The sequence below is a fragment of the Labrus mixtus genome, chromosome 4 (genome assembly GCF_963584025.1).
Source record: "Labrus mixtus chromosome 4, fLabMix1.1, whole genome shotgun sequence".
Classification (NCBI taxonomy): Eukaryota; Metazoa; Chordata; class Actinopteri; order Labriformes; family Labridae; genus Labrus; species Labrus mixtus.
The window spans coordinates 31,546,457-31,567,959 of NC_083615.1; the positions used below are offsets into that span (position 1 = coordinate 31,546,457).

The 21,503-nt window shown below is 41.1% G+C and overlaps 1 protein-coding gene across 6 annotated transcripts in view; it reads left to right on the forward strand.

Annotated features, from left to right (window-relative positions):
- The first annotated feature begins 570 nt into the window (after positions 1-570).
- The window catches only part of znf423 (zinc finger protein 423), a 155,814-nt gene continuing 134,881 nt past the window's right edge, over positions 571-21,503 (forward strand). For 5 of the 6 annotated variants that reach the window (XM_061036931.1, XM_061036930.1, XM_061036932.1 and 2 more), the window contains exon 1: positions 571-1,686. In XM_061036931.1, coding sequence (XP_060892914.1) covers positions 1,647-1,686 — 40 coding nt within the window. In that variant the 5' untranslated portion in view covers positions 571-1,646. The remainder of the gene's footprint in view (positions 1,687-21,503) is intronic. The other variant, XM_061036935.1, reaches the window with a different exon arrangement.

Here is a 21,503-nt window from a genome sequence, read left to right on the forward strand (position 1 = left end):
CTTTCTTAGTGTGAACCATTAAACACTTGTCTGGTTAAGGTTGTTTCCTCTTTCCAGTTGTATGTTATTTGCAGCCATATGTAGGCTACTGTTTGGGAACTGTTTGTTTATTAGTGAGGGATGAGGAATTATTAAACAGGTAGACTTACATTCTGTTACAGTTTAGATGGCCAATCATTCTGCTTACTAATTTAGAAACCCAAGAGAGGAGCATGCTATTTAAATGCACAAACATGCAGAGATACAAAACATTGTTGTATTTGGGTCTAACGGTGATATAGTATTACCACACTATGATGTGTAGATGTGTATGATGTGTCTTCCTCTGCAACAAGTGATGGTAATTTGATCACGAGCAGCTCAACATCTCTCATTTTATTGGTTATTTAATGCAGTTCTTAACTACAGAGCCTCTTCCACATCTCACTTTAATCCAAGCCATATTTTCCCTCTGTCTCCTCTCTCTGTTTTCTCAGAGTCCCAGTTGTAGTTGTGTGTGTCGGCCACAGCTAGGCGCTGTTGCCTCACTCTCCCCTCTGCCTCCCCTCTCTCTCCGTCAGCCCAGCCTGCCTCTCTCCTGCCTTCTCTGCCTCAGCCAACCCGGGCTGTGCCGAGCTGCTCCCTGCGGGATCAGAGCGCTCCCCCGCCGGGACCCTTCTCTCACATCCCCCTGCTGGGACGCGGCTACATTTCCAGCCAAGCACTGCCTGCCTTGGCTTTATTATGTGTGTCTGCGCCGCAGCCCCGCCAGCAGAGGCAGGCAGAGGAGGAGGAGGGAGACTGGTAGCCAGAGTCAGGACAAAGAAAAAGCAGGGAGACAGAGGCTAGCGAAGGGTTAGACTGTTTGCAATATTAGGCTGCTATTATTATCGCCGGTAGGGCTTTGAGAAATATTAATAAAAAAGAAAGTGTGGGCAGTAAAAGCAGCATTCCCCTCGGGGTGAAGATGCAGAGGGAGAGCGCTATGTCCATGCCACCAGACCAACACCTCCACTGCCTAGTGTAGATTAGCGGGACGGAACACAGGAGACTGGTCGGTTCGGGTCGCTTTCCTGGAGCGAAAAGAAAAAACAACACAGACTGAAATAGTTTCGATAAACTAAATAAACCTAGACGAGGACGCGAGGAGCACGGAGGAAGCCACGTTTTCATCTGAAAGCAATTTCCCCAACACATTATCTGCCGCTTCTCATCACCTGGACCGTCACGTAGACACGGTGCCGCTGTCACTTTGATCCCCACACGGCGCGGGAGCTGCTCAGGTGTTTGCTGCGCGAAGAAGCAAGAACCCAAAAGCTGTCTGCACCGGAGCACGCTGTTAACGACGGACAGGGGGGATACGAACGGGAAGTTGATCCCGTTAATTCTACAGGTTGTGCGAGCCCTTTCTGTAAAAAGAAAAAACATCAGAGGAGCCAAGCGACGCTCTCCACCGCTTTCCTCCCGGTGTGTTTGGTTTGTTGTCGCTGGACATTCACAGACTGAAGCTGCCGCATTGCAACAGGCAGAAGAAGCAGCAGCGAAGTGGTGGAGAAGGAGGAAGACAACGCGACTGTGTCAGCCTGTATGCTGAAAACGCGGAACGGAACAAAAAACAACAAGAGATTTAAAAAAAAAAATAATCAAAAAGCTGTTCAAGTCCAGAGATGTCGAGACGAAAACAGGCCAAACCGCGCTCCGTTAAAGGTAAGAAAACTGTCACATTTCTACCTAATTTCAACGACCCGAAGTGGTTGAAGAAGCCAAAAACCTCAGCCAACATTTCATGCTCAACTCTTTAGCCTGTTAGCTAATTTAATTGTTTTGCCTCCAATGAGTTTTTAGAACTCTGTGCGTAGTCCTACAGAAGAGGAAGGCTAAATTAGTACCTTTTACCTTAACAATTAGATTGTGCACTTGTACGGTGGGTCCACAAAATGTTTTAATTCGTCCAGGACACGACTAGAATTTTAATTTTAATCAAACTGTCTACATTGTTTAAAACGGTACCTGCATCGTCCCAAATCATCATTCAAAGAACTACATCTTAAATGTGTGTCTCTTGTCCACACGGCTAATTGTTTTCACTTAGCCGCTGATACACTGTCAGAACCTGAAAGATGATACTCTGGTGTATCGTTTTTCTGACAGCATGGCTTGTGCTTTTAGATCATCTTGTTGTAATTCACTTGGTTAATGGGCCCATGTAATCTGGATTATTCCAAGTCACTTAGCCCCAACATTGTATGTCACTATAATCAATAATTTGCATTTCAGAACCAAGAAAATTATCATAACATTATTATTATTTTTTTTCACAATTTGAAGTTCACTGTACCCTGAGGGAGATGTACATCCTTACTGGACATGAATAGATTTCCTCTCAGATTTCCCCAAAAATATTTTTCCTCTTTTCTCAGGTTTTCATGGGTCACTTTGTATCTTTAAAAAATGTAAGGCTAAATATTTGGAATTAACCAAGGTGTTTTCCTAAAGTTCGAGAAAGTCAACATTTATAGAAATCTAATTCTAAAAAGTTAAATTTTTATGAAAGCAAGCCTCAGTTTCGCATTCATTATGGCGCATGGGTGAGTGGGCATCATGCATTAGGGCATGTGGTGGTCTTGGCCTCCATATTTCCTTTATGGGACCCAGATGGGCAACGGGGCGGGCTGGCCATGTGGTTGCCACCCCCTCCCCCATTTCCTCAAACATATAGGCTTTCCCTTTCTGTGGTTATTTGGGAAGCGAGAAAATATCTGACAGTAGTTAAAACAGGGTGTTGTTCATTTTGCGTGATTTTCATTGCAATGATTTCTGGCATCTCCTGCAGATTCTTAAGTTCGGTCCGTTTCTTCTGAGGTCAGTTTGGATTCAGTATATCCGTAGTAGAGGAGGCCTCTCACACATCACATAAAAAGTATAAGAAGTGTTTGCATTGTCTTCGCTATGAGATATGTTTGTGGGGATAATATTCGTGACTTTGGGCTTTAAGTGTAAAGTGTAGGAAACTGTTCATTGTACAGGGGTGTTGTAGGTAAGAAGATGTGATGCGGTAGTTGTCAGATTCTAGCTTCCTCATTTACTGTAAAGCCTATTTTCATCATTATTTCCAGCCCTCCAGCGTATAATTAAATGTTGACTTGGCGTGAAAAGCATCAATTCTGTTTGTAGATAAGTTTGCCGTGGAGGGAAATTCTATCTAAAAGAGTGTCCTAAATTACCCAATCAACCATTTTTGACATGCATCCTACTTCTGTTACAATCTGACTCACAATCGTTGCAAGACAATCTGCTGACACTATGTTCAAAACATTCTGCTCACTTTATTTCATAATAAAGGACTGGAATTAATGTAGCCACCAACAGACTGTAAATATGTTGACTTATATGTGCACATGCACAGTTGTCTGTGTATCTGTATTATAGATTGAATGGACTGGTGGTAGTGAGTGCTTTAGCCTTTTGACAAAAAAAAAGAAATTTTTACTTTTATAAATACAGTTTCAAACAATCAGAAAACAATTATATTACTTACAATGAAAAAAGTTTGATTTGTGCTAAAAAAGTATTTTTTCAAGTTATTATTTCAGACAACCACAACACACTTTGAAAGAGCAGCACTGGACAGATTCATTGGTCCTCCGCAGCTGATTTGCTCACAACAAAATACAGCGGGTATCACCCACACTGCAGAGGGTAACAGCAACATCCTTCTTAAACTGATTCAAGTCCAACTTGAACGGGAAGTTTTTTTTTTCATGTAAGAGGTGGCTGATTTGGCTGTTGTTGCATCCTGCTGTATTGATTGTCATGCTTGTGAATGCAAGATCACAAAACTCATATTTGTGTTTTTGCACGCTGTCTGTGTGTCTGTGCGTGTCTGGTCTCAGCAGCCTGGATAACCAGAGCTTAGCTTTAGACAGGCAGCCAAGCGAAGCATAGCAGAGACGGACGACCACCACTCACTCTCTCTCTCTGTGTGTGTGTGTGTGTGTGTGTGTGTGTGTGTGTGTGTGTGTGTGTGTGTGTGTGTGTGTGTGTGTGTGTGTGTGTGTGTGTGTGTGTGTGTGTGTGTGTGTGTGTGTGTGTGTGTGTGTGTGTGTGTGTGTGTGTGTGTGTGTGTGTGTGGCAAAGGTAATGCAGCCCTTGTAGTTGAGCTTGCATAAGCACCATGTGTTTTGTTTGTGTGTACTCATGCGTCCTTGTGTGTACATGCATGTTGCTATCTTCACTCCACACCTTGCCCCAATGACAGCTTGGCAAGACCTGGGATTGAGGGAAGATGGAGAGCGGGATGGGGGAAAGAGAGATAGAAAAGGGGGGTTGAAGGGTAAAGGGGAGTGAGAGGAGAGGTGTTCGGGGGGGGGGGGCAGCGAACGGGCACAGAGCAGGTGAGTGGGAGCGGGCGGGCGGGCGGGGGGGGGGGAGCCATTGAGGCCAGGATGAGGTGAGCATCGCCTGGGGATTATCTGTGTTTTCATGTTCTTCTGTCTTTCACCTGCTCACCCAACTCTGACTGGCTGGCTTGGCTTACAGACTCATTGGCCGGCCAGGCAAGGCAAAACAAAAACAAAGTCCCATCTCATCCAGCTTCAGATTTGAGTCAGAGGGGTCTCGGTCTGGAGAGCATTTTTGGTTTAAAGATTTTTAGTTGACGGGTTACATGAATGTCTTGTCATTGTTGCTGTCCTCTACTCCTGTTGAAACACTTGCATAGTACCTTTATTAATCATTTCTGTTGTTTCAGATGTAACCAGCTCTATCTCTTCACTGTAAACACAAACTACTTAAAAAAATATTTCTTCAAGGGTCAAGACCATATGACTTGACAAAACATCCTAAAAATTCTTTAAGCCACAGTCTGGTTTTTTTAATGCCCCTAACGTAACCTGCAATTTAACACGTGCTTTCAGGCTTGGGGTTTATTTTAAAACTTGCAGTGCCACACACCTTTTCTTCTTAGAAACTTTTTGAGATGCTTAAATGAATTAGTGGCTCTGCTGCTGTTTTTAGATGCCTTTAGACTTTATTCAAACTTTATAGTGGACAGCAATATGCTTGAGGTCAAACACTGCAAAACGCAACCACTTTCAGATGGCTGACTTCAATACGCACAGGCAATGTCGCCATTTTCGCACTTGTTCCCCAAAAGAAAAAGGTTATAAACTACTCAAGATTCAAGATTAACTTTATTGTCTCACAAAGTGAGAAATTTGTCTTGGGCTCTTCACCCGTGCTGCAGCCATAAAAAAAGACAAACAATCAACATTATCATTCACATCAAACATAAAACGATAAACATTATTTATAAAAAATTAGGTTTATAAACTGGAGCACAGAAAAACTGTGGCGGCTTCTGACCAACCTAATCCCTTTTCAAAATAAACATCATCCTTGCACATAAAAATTGAATATCATTTATAAAACCTATGAATCACTCTGCTCTTATTAAACTCATAAAAATGTTCTGGAAGTATTTCTTGGCATCGTGAATTTCGATATTGTATAAACGTTACTAAATCAATATGAAAATCTGATGGGTAAAAGTGACAATAATTCACATAGGATTATTTTGATAGGCAGCATGCATAAGAGGTCTGTTTTTATTATTGATTCCTATAAATAGTAAGCAATTTCTTTCCCGTTTGTATACTCCTCTGTAAGGCTGCTATACTGTACATCTGGCATTTGGACGCACCCTTATTACGCAAATCCAAATAGAAAGTATTTTAATCAGTTTAAGATTCTGACAGTATCATTTCCTTTTCAATAGAATTGCGTTGTTTCTTTGAGTTACGCTGCTTATTTACTGATCAATTGAAAAAGCGAGGCCACGTTGATAAAAGCAGCCATGAAAGACAGCATTATAAGTGTTCATATTACTGTTACCACTGTGACTAAATTCCTCTAATACATTTATTTAACTGGTCTAGCCTTCACAGCGATTAGGCCTTGTTAACAGTAAGGGGACTTGACTAATTGCAGTTTGTTAATTGAACATGGACTAATTGTGCAGTGATGGGGCATGAAACTAGCTGATGGGATGAGAGAGAAGGAGGGGTGAGCGGGGGGGGGGGGGGGGGGGGGGGGGGGGGGGGCGCTGCTTCTCTCTTATCAAAATATTATTTCAGTGGATTAAGCCGTTTTTAATGTGTGTCTTTAGCGAGGCGAGGCGGTAAAAATCTCCTCCTCTGCTTGCTCCGGCAGCCTCACTATGCTATCTCTCCCTCTCTCTCTCTCAGCTCTCAGCCCCTCGAGTCTCTCATGCATTATGTAGTGATGATTATTACTTAATTACACATTAATAAATCCGCTTCATTTGCAGGACATTAAATGGGAGTTGAGCGCATATGACAGGGAGATGGAGGAGAGCAGGGAAGACTGGAGGTGGAGGAGGGGGGGCACTTGCTTTTCAGCTTTTATTTGGTGTGTTTCGAGTCTTGTTTTAAGACAGTGGAGCCAAATGAGCTCTTTGACCAAGTAGACAGAGAAGGGGGGGAGGTTTGGTTTCGCCTTGTGTTGAACCGAGCTCTTCATGGCTAATGGGATCATTTCCACTCAATCTCCTCCTTGCTCCATTTTCTGCTCTCTGTCTGAATCTCTCTTGTTCTTTCTCTCACCTCTTCACAATTCCTTGGTTCCACCACCCTGCTGGTTGTTTATGTTTATATACTCAGTAAACAGTCTTTCAGTGAAAACAACTGTTTACTGGTTTTTAGCTGCCTTATGGGATCTGGATATTGTAGCTGTTGTTTGTACTGGTCTTAAAAGTCACACACAGGTACACTAGCATTCTCATTTGAAGAGTGGTTAACATTGATGCTGAAGTTGTGCCCCCCCCCCCCAAAAAAAAGATTATTATGTGCTAAAATATTTTCTTATGGGAACATGTGAGTTCTGGTCAAAGGATGGACTTTTAGTATATATTAATTATCTTATAATTTCTAAATAATGAAACTAAGGGCATCACAACCTTTATGTTTTTAGAATTGTCTAGTGGATGTATTGAAATATAAGACAACATTGAATTAAAGCCTATCAGAAGCCAGAGAACCACAGTTTATACACACGTACAGGGAGCATAACACACACACACACACACACACACACACACACACACACACACACACACAAAGTGCTGTTCCACCCTTCCATCTCCAGTGTTACACATTGCCACCGTTTCCCCCTCTTGTTATACCTCCGGTGGCGGATCATGTGTGGAATGACTTTGCCCAATGGTTTTCACGTCTTGAGTGTGTAACATTGCAGACGAGGCACATCAGGGGCGTAAACATCCAGCCTTGAACTGGCAGTATAAAAGCGCCATTCGACTATGGCTCGGGTGGCAAGATAAGTCCTGTAAGTATGGGATTTAAAATGTAATAGGAAACTCCGGGATAGTAATTATTCACTGCCTGGAGTTAAAGTTATTGTCAATTAACTGCTCAAGACTTGAAATGAACAACTGCCAACTCGCCAAATGTGGGTAAAAATTAATTGGGATGGGAAATGTCATCAAGTTACAATCCATGTCTGGTTGCTGCTGAATCTAATTATTATATTTCTACAAGGGCCAAATAACATTGACCACTCCAAAACGGAAGGTCATGTGTGCAAGGTCAACGACAGTTTAATTGACTCCTTTTGGTCATTTTGTAACCCCTGCATTGTTCCAGTGTCAGACAGAAGCACCAATATGAGAGACGTACAGAGTATCTGTCATATCTTTTCCCCTTGTCCCTTTTCGTCTTTCCCTCTCTGCCTCTCTCTCCCCATCTGGCTTTACTATCAGTGAAATGTAATGTCACCCTTTGGCAGCGCTCATACACTTTCATAGGGCGACTGGCTCCTATTAAACACACAGACCCTACACATGTGGCTTGGATTACTTGAAGGCAACAATGTTTGTTTTCTGCAGGTACATCTGAGTGTGTGAGTGTTGGAAAGCACTGTTAATACCTTTTACTGCTTTTATTGATACTAAAGATTTAACAGCTTATCTTGGTTTTGTTTGTGCTGCTACACATAGTGTGTGTACAACCACAATGAGCACCTCCTGTATAAAAGCTGGTATTGGCTTTGCATTAAAGCTCGCTCAACCATTAAATGGCTTTTTGAGAGCTTTGTTAGATTTCCATTGACTCCTCAGCAGGGGGTGGATTTGAGCTTTTTTTCTCAAAACAAGCTAATGTAATTGTTGATTGGTGGAGCCCAGCAGTATAATACAATAAACATAATTTGACTCATGTTGATCTGGACCCAATTAGATCCAAATTACTACGCAACTGAAGACTCAGGGTGGAGCAGCACTAAGTAGAGAAGGTCATTGATATGGAAACACATTTTGACATGACAATATAAAAAGCACAGGTACACATTTAGGCTGAATTCCATTTAGGGGCTGTGGTGTCAGGATTATGCAAGTTTGTTCACTGTCACATTTTCATGGGCTGTTCATTTAAGTTATTAGGTTCAACTTCGACCCGGGCTCATTTCCCGTCATGTCGTTCTCCACCCTCTCTTTCACCGATTTCTGGCTCTGTCCACTGTCCTATCTCTAGATAAAAAGCCCAAAAACAAACCCGATATACTTTATTTTGTTTGTCTGATCTTCTGATGGAACATTTCTGATGTTGATGAGGGACCAGAAAACTTGACATTTTTACTTCTTCATAGATGCAGCAGAGCATTTGACTTGACTAGAATTGATTAATTGTTTCCAAAATCAGATTTAGTTTGAAACAATGGAGAAGGGAAATATCATCAGGTTGTGTAGTGATTTGATGGTTGGAGTTGTGTGTGTTTGTAAAGTCCCACAGTGAGGTGTATGTATGCCAGTGACAGCTCCTTATCAGTGACCTGCCTGGTGTGTGTGTGTGTGTGTGTGTGTGTGTGTGTGTGTGTGTGTGTGTGTGTGTGTGTGTGTGTGTGTGTGTGTGTGTGTGTGTGTGTGTGTGTGTGTGTGTGTGTGTGTGTGTGTGTGTGTGTGTGTGTGTGTGTGTGTGTGTGTGTGTGTGTGTGTGTGTGTGTGTGTGTGTGTGTGTGTGTGTAACAACAGGGTGTCAAGGGCCAGGACTGTGCCATTGCAGCGGCTTAGCTAGCCCCGTTTATCAGCTGCAAACTCACTGGACCTTAACACACACACACCCCTCATGAGACTAACACACACACAGAACATGCCCATGGCCTCAGCTTCTAAGAAGAGGACGATGATGCTGTTGTGACTGCTCACATTCATGCGCAAACACACACGTGCTTGCCAATCCAGACCTAGATTGCCAATCCAGTATCCACCCACCATGTCAATAGATTTATGTCCTGTAGTACCTGTTGTCTTTTTTGAATCTTAATGGATAACTAGTCGGTTACCATCATCAACCACAAAGCTCTCTATTGCCCACTTTTGCCCCCCTTTCCTTGCTGGGATGTTTATCCTTTTTCTGCCGCCATTAAGCTTTTGGACTTTAACATTGACTTTGCGATGGTGTAATATTGATGTCCTGGTGTGTGATTTGCTTAGGGGTTGTGTAAGAACGAGACAGATGACATGTTAACACACAGGGGAGGTTTACACATCTTAACATGCACATGAACACACACACACACAAAGTAGAGCTGCCCTGTTGTCTCCAACGTTACACTTTTATCCTGCTCAAGTTACGCCTCTGTTACTTCCTCCAATGCTGGCTCAGGGTGTAGAACAACTTCCTCCCACCATATCAACTTACATCGCAGAAGAGGCGTAACAGGGACCTAGATATCCCACCTTGACCAGGCAATGCATGAGGGGCTTTATATTTAGTTACAAACTCCCAGAGCCAGTAGTAACACAACATCAGCACGGTCAGGTTCCAAAGTGGTTTTGCTGACTTACACTGTCCCACTTCACAGTGCCCTCTGTTCCTATCAACTTTCTCCACTTTATTAGTCGCTGCTGTGCTCTGTGGTTGTTTTTGAGGCATGGTTTGTAAGGTTTACAGCCTGCCATGCTGCTAACAAAAAGAACCCACAAAGTGCAACGCTTCTGTATCTCCAAAAGAAAAATTTCAACGTTCATTGAGATGTTTCTGGAAATAGTCGACAGACATGACTCAACCCTTTTTGTAACGAGTTATTGATAATGCAATCTTTTTTAATGATTCGATTTGTATAAAATGTTGATAACATATGCCCAACGCAAGAAAATAACACTGACATGTCATCAAATTGCCAATTGAACGGTGTTGATTCGAGTCAGATCAAATCACAGTAGTTTTAATTTTTTTGTAAATTTTGATATATATTTTTGTAAATTGTTTTTTTATATATTCTGATATACATTACTCGCATGAAGAAATGGTTCCAGGTGTTAGAACTGTTTTTTGTTTCCTATTTAAAAGTTATTTTTAAATTGTACATATGAAAATTATTTAAGCTTGATAAATATAGGATTCTGTGGAAATGGAAATATTTTAATAACAATATAAAGACATGAGGCCTTTTTATCTGTGCTTTCACTGCCTCTTACTCTTGCTCATTTCCTCCTCAACCTCTCCTCCCTCTCCTCAAACCTCATGCAAGATGTCCCGTCACTCTTTCCTCCCTTCTTCTTTGCCTTCTTCCCTCCTCCCTCCCTCAAATACCCCCCCTCCATCTTCCACCTTTTCTGTACATTAAACATTAGTGGTGGGGGCAATTAGCAGCTCCCCTCTGCACACCTGGCTGATGCATTATAAATTTATATTATACCAAGCCTTGCTCACTTTGACACTCACACACACACTCAAACACACACAGCTGTTGATAAAAGAATGACTTTTGGGAAGTGGGAAAAATTGTGTGTGTGTGTGTTTGTGTGTGTGAGGACTCCTAGATCTTTATGCCCTCTGGTCTGACCTCGCATAACCTCGTGAGTTTGAGCTTAAGGCCAGGTCAAAAGTCACTGCAGTCCAGTCAGGTTTTCAGACCGAGTACATGTTTTCTTTTGTTTACTTTTTCTAATCCAGTTGTGTTAGATGGTCATTTCTTAACAGCTCAATGGCTGAATGTAAGATTTTCCGCTTTCAGCCACATCCAGGCCCTGGTTTTCTATTTCCATTTATTGTGTGTGCTTTCTTTTTGCACACAGACACACACACACTCAGACCGTGGCCCCAGACTAATGTGCATTGTCCTCAGAGCGTGGACTTTCCAACAGAACAAGCTGCTTGTGTTGTGTTCCTTTTTTATTCAACACTTTGCCGGGTCTTTGCAGTGCGCCCCACTATAGACCTACCAATGCCTCTTTTTAGTGCTCAAGTCTTCAGTTGGTTTTTCTAACTCCTTCCCATTCACCTCCCAGTCAAAAGGCAAGGGCGCCCTGCTGGGAGACATACAATGGAGCAAGACAGAGAGCAGGAGTGAATAAGCGAGCAAAAGAGAGAGCGAGAGAGATTCTGAACTGAAAAAGAAAGAAAAGAAACAATGTGAAAGAAAATACAAGTTTCTTTATTAGTATTTATTTCCCAACAATACATGATGTTAATCATCAGTAGTATGTAAATCCGTTCAAGTATTCAGTTTAATGATTTATTCTAGCGTAATACTAAATTTCCTTTAAGTTGAAATGTTTTGCAGATACAGTCTTATGAGTTTTTTTTCCACTTTTCCCAAACTTCTCTTATAAGCTACAAGTAATAATAAAGTCATTGAAAAGATTTTTTCAATGCTTAAATGAGCAAACACACAAACAAAAATTAATTGATGTTCGCATTGATTTTCATGAAACGATTCAGTTGCATCTGAGCAATTACACCTTACGTTAGATAGATTGAACGTTGGACATGAGTCTCGTAAGAACGTTTATTAATGACTGAACTAAAAAGTTTAATAAATATACCCCTCCCTTCAGGTCTCTTTCAGAAAATCTGCCTCCTTACAACATGGACATTCATTGCCAACGAGACAACCCTTAACAACTAACCAACTAATAAAAACAATTTGGTGGGATTCAGAGCACCTGCTGTTCAAGGGTCATTTGGCCTCAAAAAAGAGGAAGTGATTATTTATTGCTTTAATGGTGTGCTTGCATTCCTCATGGGAGATGATGTCATGTTGCTTTGGCAGTCATATTTGTAGTTGCAGTTGTTACAGTTGTAGTAAAGCAGAATGCCCGAGATAAGAGAGACTAGAACATGTCATTCATCAAAACTCTTCTGTTTTCAGTGTCTAAGGTTCAAATCTTTTGTTACATCATGATCTCTTTCCTCTGTATATTTCTAAAGAAATAATACTTTGAGGAAATATTTGCTGAATGTAGCAGAGCAAAATGTGCACGTCTGTGTCTGCACAAGCAGTTTCAGAAAAGCCAGGGTGACTTTATTGTGTTCTGTTTCTGAAACAACAGCAGAAAAGAACGAGGTGGTGTCCTCTCCGGTTTGTCTGACCCCTAATAGAAGCTTCATGGCTGCATGAAGACAGAATGAATTAGGAATACAGTGTTGGTGGGAAGGTGCTGGTGTAGAAAGATGGTGAGAAGGTGTGTGTATAAGTGTTTGTCTTCAGACCAAAGTTAAAAATGCAGAAGTTCAGACTGCCGAAGACCCATAGTCTATAAGCAGTCTGGGGAACATTATACATAGTCTTCTCTCCTTTCTTTTCCTCTCCTCTGCCCCTGTAGTATAACACTTTCTCCTGACACTTTTATATTTAATTACTACATTTTAAAAAATATAAATCACAAGCTGAGATAAAAGCTCTTAGTCAGAAAATATCTCTACATGCATTTTGATGATTAACATTGGCATGCAGAGATTTATCTAAACATGTACATCAGATTGGTTATTGGTTATTTGATTTGTGTATGTGGAACTTACACCTATATGCACGTAGTCTACAAAGATTAAATTTGGAGAGTAAATCGGAAAAATATTATCGACTTTTCTTTGTCACAGGAATCTTCAAATATTGATCATTCTCAGCTTTTGTCTTGGACTGAGTCTCTCTTAAGTTTAATGCTTTTAGATTTATTCACGTGTACTTCTTAGGCAAAATGTAGACAGCAGACAGACAAATGCAACTTTCTATTAATATATGATTATTAAAATAAAAGAAACCGAATGTAATTTGGAAAGTGAAAGGAGGTCTGTACTTAGCTTAACCCCTTGTTATATCTGAAACAAAGCCTATGTGTTTCAGAAAGACTACCATATCAGCTACTCGTTGTCATATGTGTTTCCGAAAAGCTTTTAACCACAATGATCCTGATTACACTCCTGTTGCTGTCTGCGTAACTTTCTGAAGCTTCAGTCGTTTACTAATGAAGAGACCCAAAGCAAGCTACAAATTTTTAAATACTACAACAAATATGAATTCAAAAATCAACAGTAAAGAATGAAAAAAAAATGAAACCTACACTTTGCATGTAGTAAAAGATGCTTGATTTTACGTCAACGCAAACAACCACACAACCAGCCACGCTCCGAGCGCACTCGCACCGTGTGTGTGTATTTTTCTTGTTACTCCCAGAAGGAGCGTGACGAGCAAGTTAATCTATCCGCCAGCGATGCAGCGTGACACAAAGCTGTTTATTTCCCTTTTCCTCTCTGCCTCTTTCTCTCTTTCTCTCTTTCTCTCTCCTCCTGTACTGCCTAATCAACTTTGTATCAAGCTTAATAATGCCTTAGTGTGAAATCGGTGTCTTCAGTCAAAAAGCACTCCCCAGCCTGTACTACAAGAGAAGGCAATTATGATCCACTCCCTCCGTCCTCCAACCTCCACCCTCCACTTCCACCCATCCTGCTCCTGTTGTTCCTATACTCTACATCTATGTGTGTGTGGGTTTCTGTGTGTGAATGTGCATGCACCTTACCTGCTGTACCTTATCACAGGTATACCATTTGATGCTGTGGTGTACTGTGCTCTTCTCATGAACTCTTTACTTGACTTGTGTTTGTGTGGTTGTGTGTGTGTGTGTGTGTGTCCCAGTCAGTAATGGTGAGCGGAGGCTGCTAAGGGAACTTCTAGTTCAGTTATTTCCGGATCCTTCCCCAGAGTCGATGTACTCCAGAGAAATGCTCTCCCTCTCCTCCTGCCCTCTCTTTCTCTGTCCTACTCCTTATCTCTCTCCCCTCCTTCACCTCTCAACCTTCCCCTCACTGGTGCTCTCATCTTCACCTCTCTCTCAACCCTTTATCTCCTCCTCTGACCTTCTTTACTTCCTTTCTTTTTCGCCTCTATCTTTGTATCTTTTCATGTGTCCCCCCCTCCTCCATACTCCTCGCTCTCTCTTCTCCTGCCTCTTCACTTCACGTCTCTCTTGATATTGATTCCTCTTCCCGCCACACTGTCTCTGACAGACAGAAAAACAAATGTGGGATCAGAGAGGCTCTTTAATCTCACGCTGTGTTGTTTGGCCCTGAACATCAACTCTGCGCTTGTTTCAGTGAGGGTGTGTGTGTAAAAACAGGAGTTCTGCTCTGAACATGTTGAGAGAGGTGAATGTGTTGTGTTGATATGAAGCTCCTACTTTGAAATGCATGTGTGTGTGAGTTTCATGTTTTTATACAGGTTATTTGAGTCATGATTGTGAGATTTTATCCACTATTTAAGACTTACTAACTAGTGGAGTACGAACATAAAAGAGTAAAATAATTTAGTTTCTCAAGTGATTCATTTAACTTTCATCATGCAAACGTGTGTTTTTATTTTTTTATGCACAAGCCTTTGTCATTTGAAGCTGCACGTTCAGAAAAAGTCAGTGAGCCTTTGTTTTTTGTTATCTTATATTACTGGGGTTAAGTTTTGAGATGTGGGAGAGGTTGCATAGCAATGCAGCTGTACAGAACAGCAAAACTACAATTACCTCATATACAAAGAGAGGAGGTGCAAACAGCAAAATGACTGAAGAGATGAGGATGGTTGAGATGACAACCATCAGTGACAGAAGGCAAAAGTAATGATGATGGAGGAGAAACTTGCACAAACACAACAAATATTTGGAACAGTTTGGATCAGAAGAGAGGGAGGGTAGGAGAAGAACGATAAGTGGAGAAGAGATGGAAAGAGCTGAAAAAAGAGACAGCAGAAAGAGAAAGATAGAGAGGGCGATAGAGAGGGCGATGAAGCTTGTCCGCCAGGCTTTGTGTGGTTGTTGTTCTTTCTGTGTGCCATCCATCTAAGCCCTCTGCTACCTCTGTCCCTTTACACACACACACACACACACACACACACACACACACACACACACACACACACACACACACACACACACACACACACACACACACACACACACACACACACACACACACACACACGATGTCCCAAGCCCCAGACTAGCCTGGTGTTTCTGGCCAATGGCTCAGTGCTCGGGATGTGTGTCTGTGTGTGTGTTTCCTGTTTTAAGGCTATTTTGTTCAGAATGCAGGCGGGCAGAGAGAGCGGTTTTACTGCTGATAAAAGTATTTGGTTAATCAGCTTCTGTCCCCGTCCCCTGACTAGAACTACTTTGTGTGTGTGTGTGTGTGTGTGTGTGTGTGTGTGTGTGTGTGTGTGTGTGTGTGTGTGTGTGTGTGTGTGTGTGTGTGTGTGTGTGTGTGTGTGTGTGTGTGTGTGTGTGTGTGTGTGTGTGTGTGTGTGTGTGTGTGTGTGTGTGTGTGTGTGTGTGTGTGTGTGTGTGTGTGTGTGTGTGTGTGTGTGTGTGTGTGTGTGTGTGTGTGTGTGTGTGTGTGTGTGTGTGTGTGTGTGTGTGTGTGTGTGTGTGTGTGTGTGTGTGTGTGTGTGTGTGTGTGTGTGTGTGTGTGTGTGTGTGTGTGTGTGTGTGTGTGTGTGTGTGTGTGTGTGTGTGTGTGTGTGTGTGTGTGTGTGTGTGTGTGTGTGTGTGTGTGTGTGTGTGTGTGTGTGTGTGTGTGTGTGTGTGTGTGTGTGTGTGTGTGTGTGTGTGTGTGTGTGTGTGCGTGCTTGACACAGGCCGTTGAAGTTAGTGGGGCTTCCCGGGGGGCAGGCTGGGGATGGAGATTGGCATCAGACCTCGGCCAGTAGCATCACAAAGTCATTCCTGAGGGACAGGAGGGGCAGCCAATGGGAGAGTCCCTTTGGATAGGAGAAAGCGGGTTGGGGAGGGGAGGTGGGAGCTATGAAATGGGTTGTAGAAGGGGGAGAGACAGGGAGACAGAAAAGGAGGAGGGATGAAGTATAAGAAGTGTCTGTGAGAGAGAGAGAGAGAGAAAGAGAAAGAGAGAGCGAGAGAGTCAGATGACAATTACCCTCTTGACTTCTGTCCAGCACCAGTTGTCAATCAGCCTGTCCCTCCGGGCGGAGAACCAGCCTATCATTGGCTACACTGACCCATATCCCGCCTCTCTGGGCCGCCTGGCCAATGCATGATTGGCCAGAGTGACCCGCTCGTCAGAGAGATCTGGGAACACCAGAGCCTCGGACCGCCTTGGGAATAAATGGCCCTGATACTGTACCATGCGTGCATGCATGTGTTGTTTAGCAAGAAAAAAGACAAAGGGTTTTTCTTATTGAGGCTATAAGTGCTTTCATGGGACAAAGGAGAAGGAGGGACAAAGATAGAAAAAGAGCAAGTGGGAATGTATAGTGTTGAGGAGAGACAGATCACAAAAGGATGTTTGAACAAACATGAGGCATGAGGACAGGGGATAAGTGATGAAGAGAAAAGATGGCAGGATATGGAGATTACAAGCAATGGGAAACAGTAAGAAAAGTTACCAAGGAGAGAGGAGCAAATAATAATAATAACACATTTTATTTTTAACACGTACATTTTTGGAAAAAAGTATATATAATATAATAATATAATGTTTGGAGTTGTACATTCAGGAGGAAGAGGAGGTAGAGAGAGGAAAAAGTAGAGACGTAGATGTTCAGATGTACTGCTCTGTAATAGTGCATAAGAGTGTGTTTGTGTGCTTATGTGTACAATTAAGGGCAACAACAGTGCAAATATATATTTTTAACAACATCAGTGTGTGTGTGTGTGTGTGTGTGTGTGTGTGTGTGTGTGTGTGTGTGTGTGTGTGTGTGTGTGTGTGTGTGTGTGTGTGTGTGTGTGTGTGTGTGTGTGTGTGTGTGTGTGTGTGTGTGTGTGTGTGTGTGTGTGTGTGTGTGTGTGTGTGTGTGTGTGTGTGTGTGTGTGTGTGTGTGTGTGTGTGTGTGTGTGTCAGAGGAGAGACAGAGGAAGGATGGGATCTAAATAAAGCTATGTATTCTTGTCTAATGAAACACGCTACATTCCCAACAGTCAAATAAGGAAAAATGGGAAGAGGCAGAGCTACCACCAGCACATGAAGTCTTTCTGTAAATTCCTAAAAGCTTTAAAAAAAAAAAAAAAAAAGAGTACGAGCTTGATCATAATTTTACTGTTTTTAATTCGTTAGAGGAAAAAAATCTAAGAATCCCTGTCACATCAAGACCAGCAGAGTGTGGTCACAGCAGGGAGCACTTCTTGTGTTTAATTATTGATTTCAATATTAGATTCAGATATTTGTGCTAAAGTGATAAATATTCCTCTTTTTTGTAGTTGGTAGAAGAGTTATCCTCCATTATTTACATCATTGAGACAACATGTCAACGCAGGGTAACTCAAAATACTTTATGATATGTGATACAAGGCCCACTAAAATGATCATATCACACTACATCAATTCTGCAATAATTGATATATTGCAAGACAATCATGTCATGATACATCAAGGTATCTGAGTAATTGAAGAACATTTAATCCCCCTAAACAATTAAAGTGCAGTATTCATTCACTGCAATTTGATGTCAGATTCACCTCTTTCAAGCTTCAAATACTTTTCACCGCTGTCAGTTGTTGATCCCACTGTCTTCTTCTTCTTTGGCCAATTAACCTCAATTCAAGTGATCCTCATTCATGTCATTTGCACCACCATGAGGAATCATGAAGTGGTGAGGTGATAAGTCAATTGGCAAATTTACGGAGCACCATATTTTTTTTCTAATTTAAATAATGATTTGTGACCAGGGGGTGTGTGTTTTTGACAAGAAAATAACATCTGGACCTAAAATTGTGTTTGTAAAAATCATTTATTTTACTATCTTGTCTTTCGTTATTAATATATTAGATTGTGTTAATGTTATCAACAACAAAAAAATGTTTAAAACCGGGTTTATTTATTGATTTAAAGTCATTCAAGAAAATATAAAACAAAAACACTGAAACCCTAAAACAGAGCAAGTATTGAGATCAAGCACTGCATGAGTAAACAAGTGACCTTCAGGATTTACTTTGTTGAATAATGCATAAAGAACAACAGAAACTATTACAAGAGCATTTTAAACTTGGCTTAGCAGGGTGAATCTGGGGTCCAAAAATTGTAAAACAGTTGTTTGAAGTCATCTCTCTCAACCGCCTTTGCAGTCCTTTGCACATGTAATCGGTCTGTTGCCCTTCTTGTTGTAAGACACTCTTTCGCTGAATGACTTTGCCAAAGTTTGCAGAGTGTGCTTTTGTTTTTCCGGCACCTGAGCTGGTCTGTCTTGGTCGACCTCTGACTCCCAGAACTTAACATACTCTTTATATTCTGTGCTCTTTGTGCTTTGGTTACAGTCTTTTTCTTACTGGCTCAGAGAAAGCACTCTGGTTTTCTTCTGCTTTTCTCTTCCCATACCTTCTCTCATCTGTTTCTGTCTGCTGTGTTTGGCAATCATGTAGTCTTGGTGGGAGGTCTCTATCCCCGCTTGTTTCAGTCCAGGCACATGCACAGCCTTCAGACTCCTGTGTGGGTGCATCTCAAGTGCATATATCTGTGTGTACAAATGTGTTTGTCGAGGGATCCATTAGTCTGTTATTAGTACACTGTGGTCCACATCTGGTCATTACTGCAGAACCAGCTCCAACCCCAGATTCTCAAAAGGAGGTTCCAGACTGCTTGAAGCCTGACCTGGGTTGTTGTTTTTTTTAGTCTTGGTTGATTCAGTTATTCAGTCAGTCATTGAACACTTACATATCAAATCCTCAAGGTTTGGCAGCTTACTTTCACAAGTTTGCTTTTCATTTTACTGTAGTTCACTTTAACATTTGGCAATGCAGAGATGAATAAGAGTTCTGCTCATTCAAGAGATCTCAGTGTTAATCATCAGACTGGCAGGAATATCCAATATGATTTAATTATTCCCAGTTCAGACTTTAAAACCTGAAAACCCAGTTTATCTTGGACTATTGGTTTATGACTTCTTACAGTTATAAATCTTGTGTTGACTGAAGATTATTTAAAGTGAATGGGTGTGATTTGTTCAGCCTCAAAACCTACATTTAACATATAGTATAGCTAGTCTTAAGGGTCTCGATGTCAATCTCAACAAAATATATAATGTCATCCAAATTCTTCAGACATGCAGGATTTTGGTTTCACTTCTGAAGTATGTGGAACAGACATGAAATGTCCCCCTATAATCCTTTTTTAATTTCATAGATGCTTTTAATATTATTGAATATTCAGATTTTGAACATTAACTTCATTTTGCAATGAGGAACATGTGTTTACTTATCAGTTGTGATTTGAGTTATTTTTATTGAATGCTGGCTGGATGGAGAGGGAGGACATTGCGTATTAACAGACCATGATTGATAGGTAACTGCAGCAGCTATGATTTATCAGGTGAGCAATTTGGTCTGGCGATGTTCCCAGGTATGTAGCTATAAAGTTTTAGACAGCTTCTAAAGCACCAAAAATGGTTTGTGGTATTAAGAGACGTAAATGGTAACTGATGTCTGTATTCTAACTGTGTACCGTAGTCCTGTTATAGACCTCAAACAGCTGATCACAATCAGATCCATCATTACATTCATCTTATTATAACTGCAGTGTGTTAACCTGTAAAAGGTCTGACCTGCCCTTGGTTTATGTATCATTATGTGGTGTTAAGTGTCTCCTGACCAAACAGGAGTTTTATGCAGCTGCTCGTAAAAAAACACATTTTGTTTGGAGACAAAACATTCAACATAAGATAACAAGTTATCTTATAATTTCTTATTATTCTATCATTACTGAAACATCAGTCCATAATTTTCCTCCACTTATCTGAGGAGTGCCATACCAAGGAACTTTGATGACGTAGGGACCCTTCTTTTTAAAGTTTCCTTTTCTGACTCATGTAAGTTCTGCACCGTTTGTTTTGCTTTAAAAGGGAACACTTCACTGATTTATTGCTTCTTGTTTTCATTTGAGATTTCGGCTTTTCCAAACTGTGAGGATGGGGTGGGTCAAGTGGGAACCGATGAGGATGTAGAGTGAGGAACATGGGTACAGATATAAAGAGTTAGAAGGGTGGTGGTCAAGGAGAGCGCAGGATGAGATCTAGGTTTTTTTAGAGATCAGAGACAAAGGTGAGTAAGTGTGATTGATGAATTGTGTGGTGGGGAGGGAATGCACAGGAAACCCCATTGTGTGGTGGCTTCAGCCATTTCCTGTTTGTGTGCCAGCTGTACTTCCCTCCTTCCTGTTGTACCCAGGAAGTCAGTGTCACATTCCAGCTCTGATCAGCTCTGTGTGTTTGTGTGTGTGTCACAGAGATCCCAGGACTGTGTCATAGTGTAACCTGCATACTTGTTGCTTCCCAGGTTTATTTTTAGGGGTTTCACAAAACAAATTTACAGCCGTACATTTTGCCAGAGATAGACACATGGAGATAGACACATGCAAAATCATAATTCTCGGAAAACAAATCAACCAATGTGTAATGGTCATGGTTTGGAGAGATTGTTTGTACGTAGGTTTCAAGGTCAGGGATACAAAGCTGAATAAAAAAAACATTTAAACAGAGTTTTTCAACTGTCCTTCAATGGAGAATTTGGTGAACAAAAAAGTCTCTGTGCTTTTTGTTGCACAAATTACAGCAGAAACAGCTCACCAATATTTATTTAACTAAGATGCCAACACACCTGGAACGTGCAAGGACTGCTTGATTAACAGATAGGTTTAATACTTCAGTGATGATGCCCATTATATTTACATCTTTAGATGTTGTTCTTGGTGTGGATGGGTCTTAATTGTTTAAACTCTGCCCAAGGAAAATGTTGGTGTTCGATGTATCACATGCGCCAGTCTGCCAAAAACAAGCTTTTTATTTCTAGGTCCCAACCCATATGGGATTTTTGGAGCCGATATCGATATTGGGAAGGAAAAAAACCTGATACAGATATATCGGCTGATATTTTTCTCAGATCTATGAAATAGATCGATATAAATTTACACATGTATTGCATTGATCTCTCAAATACAGTTATATATATATATATATATATATATATATTTTTTTTTTTTTTTTAAAGTACATGTTAAAATTACTTTAAACAAGTGGTGATGTCTCCAAGTGGGTTGTTCGATAGACAATTCTAAAGCTTAAACCAAGCATTTATTTATCACTCAACACAAAATAAAGCAGAAAATCATGCCTGAAAAGCTATAGTCTAACTAAATCAATTTAGCAAATTCATGAAAAGAGAAGCTTTAACAAGTTATAGTTATCAAAACAAACATTTTTATAATCTAATCTATAAACTTTTTCAGCTG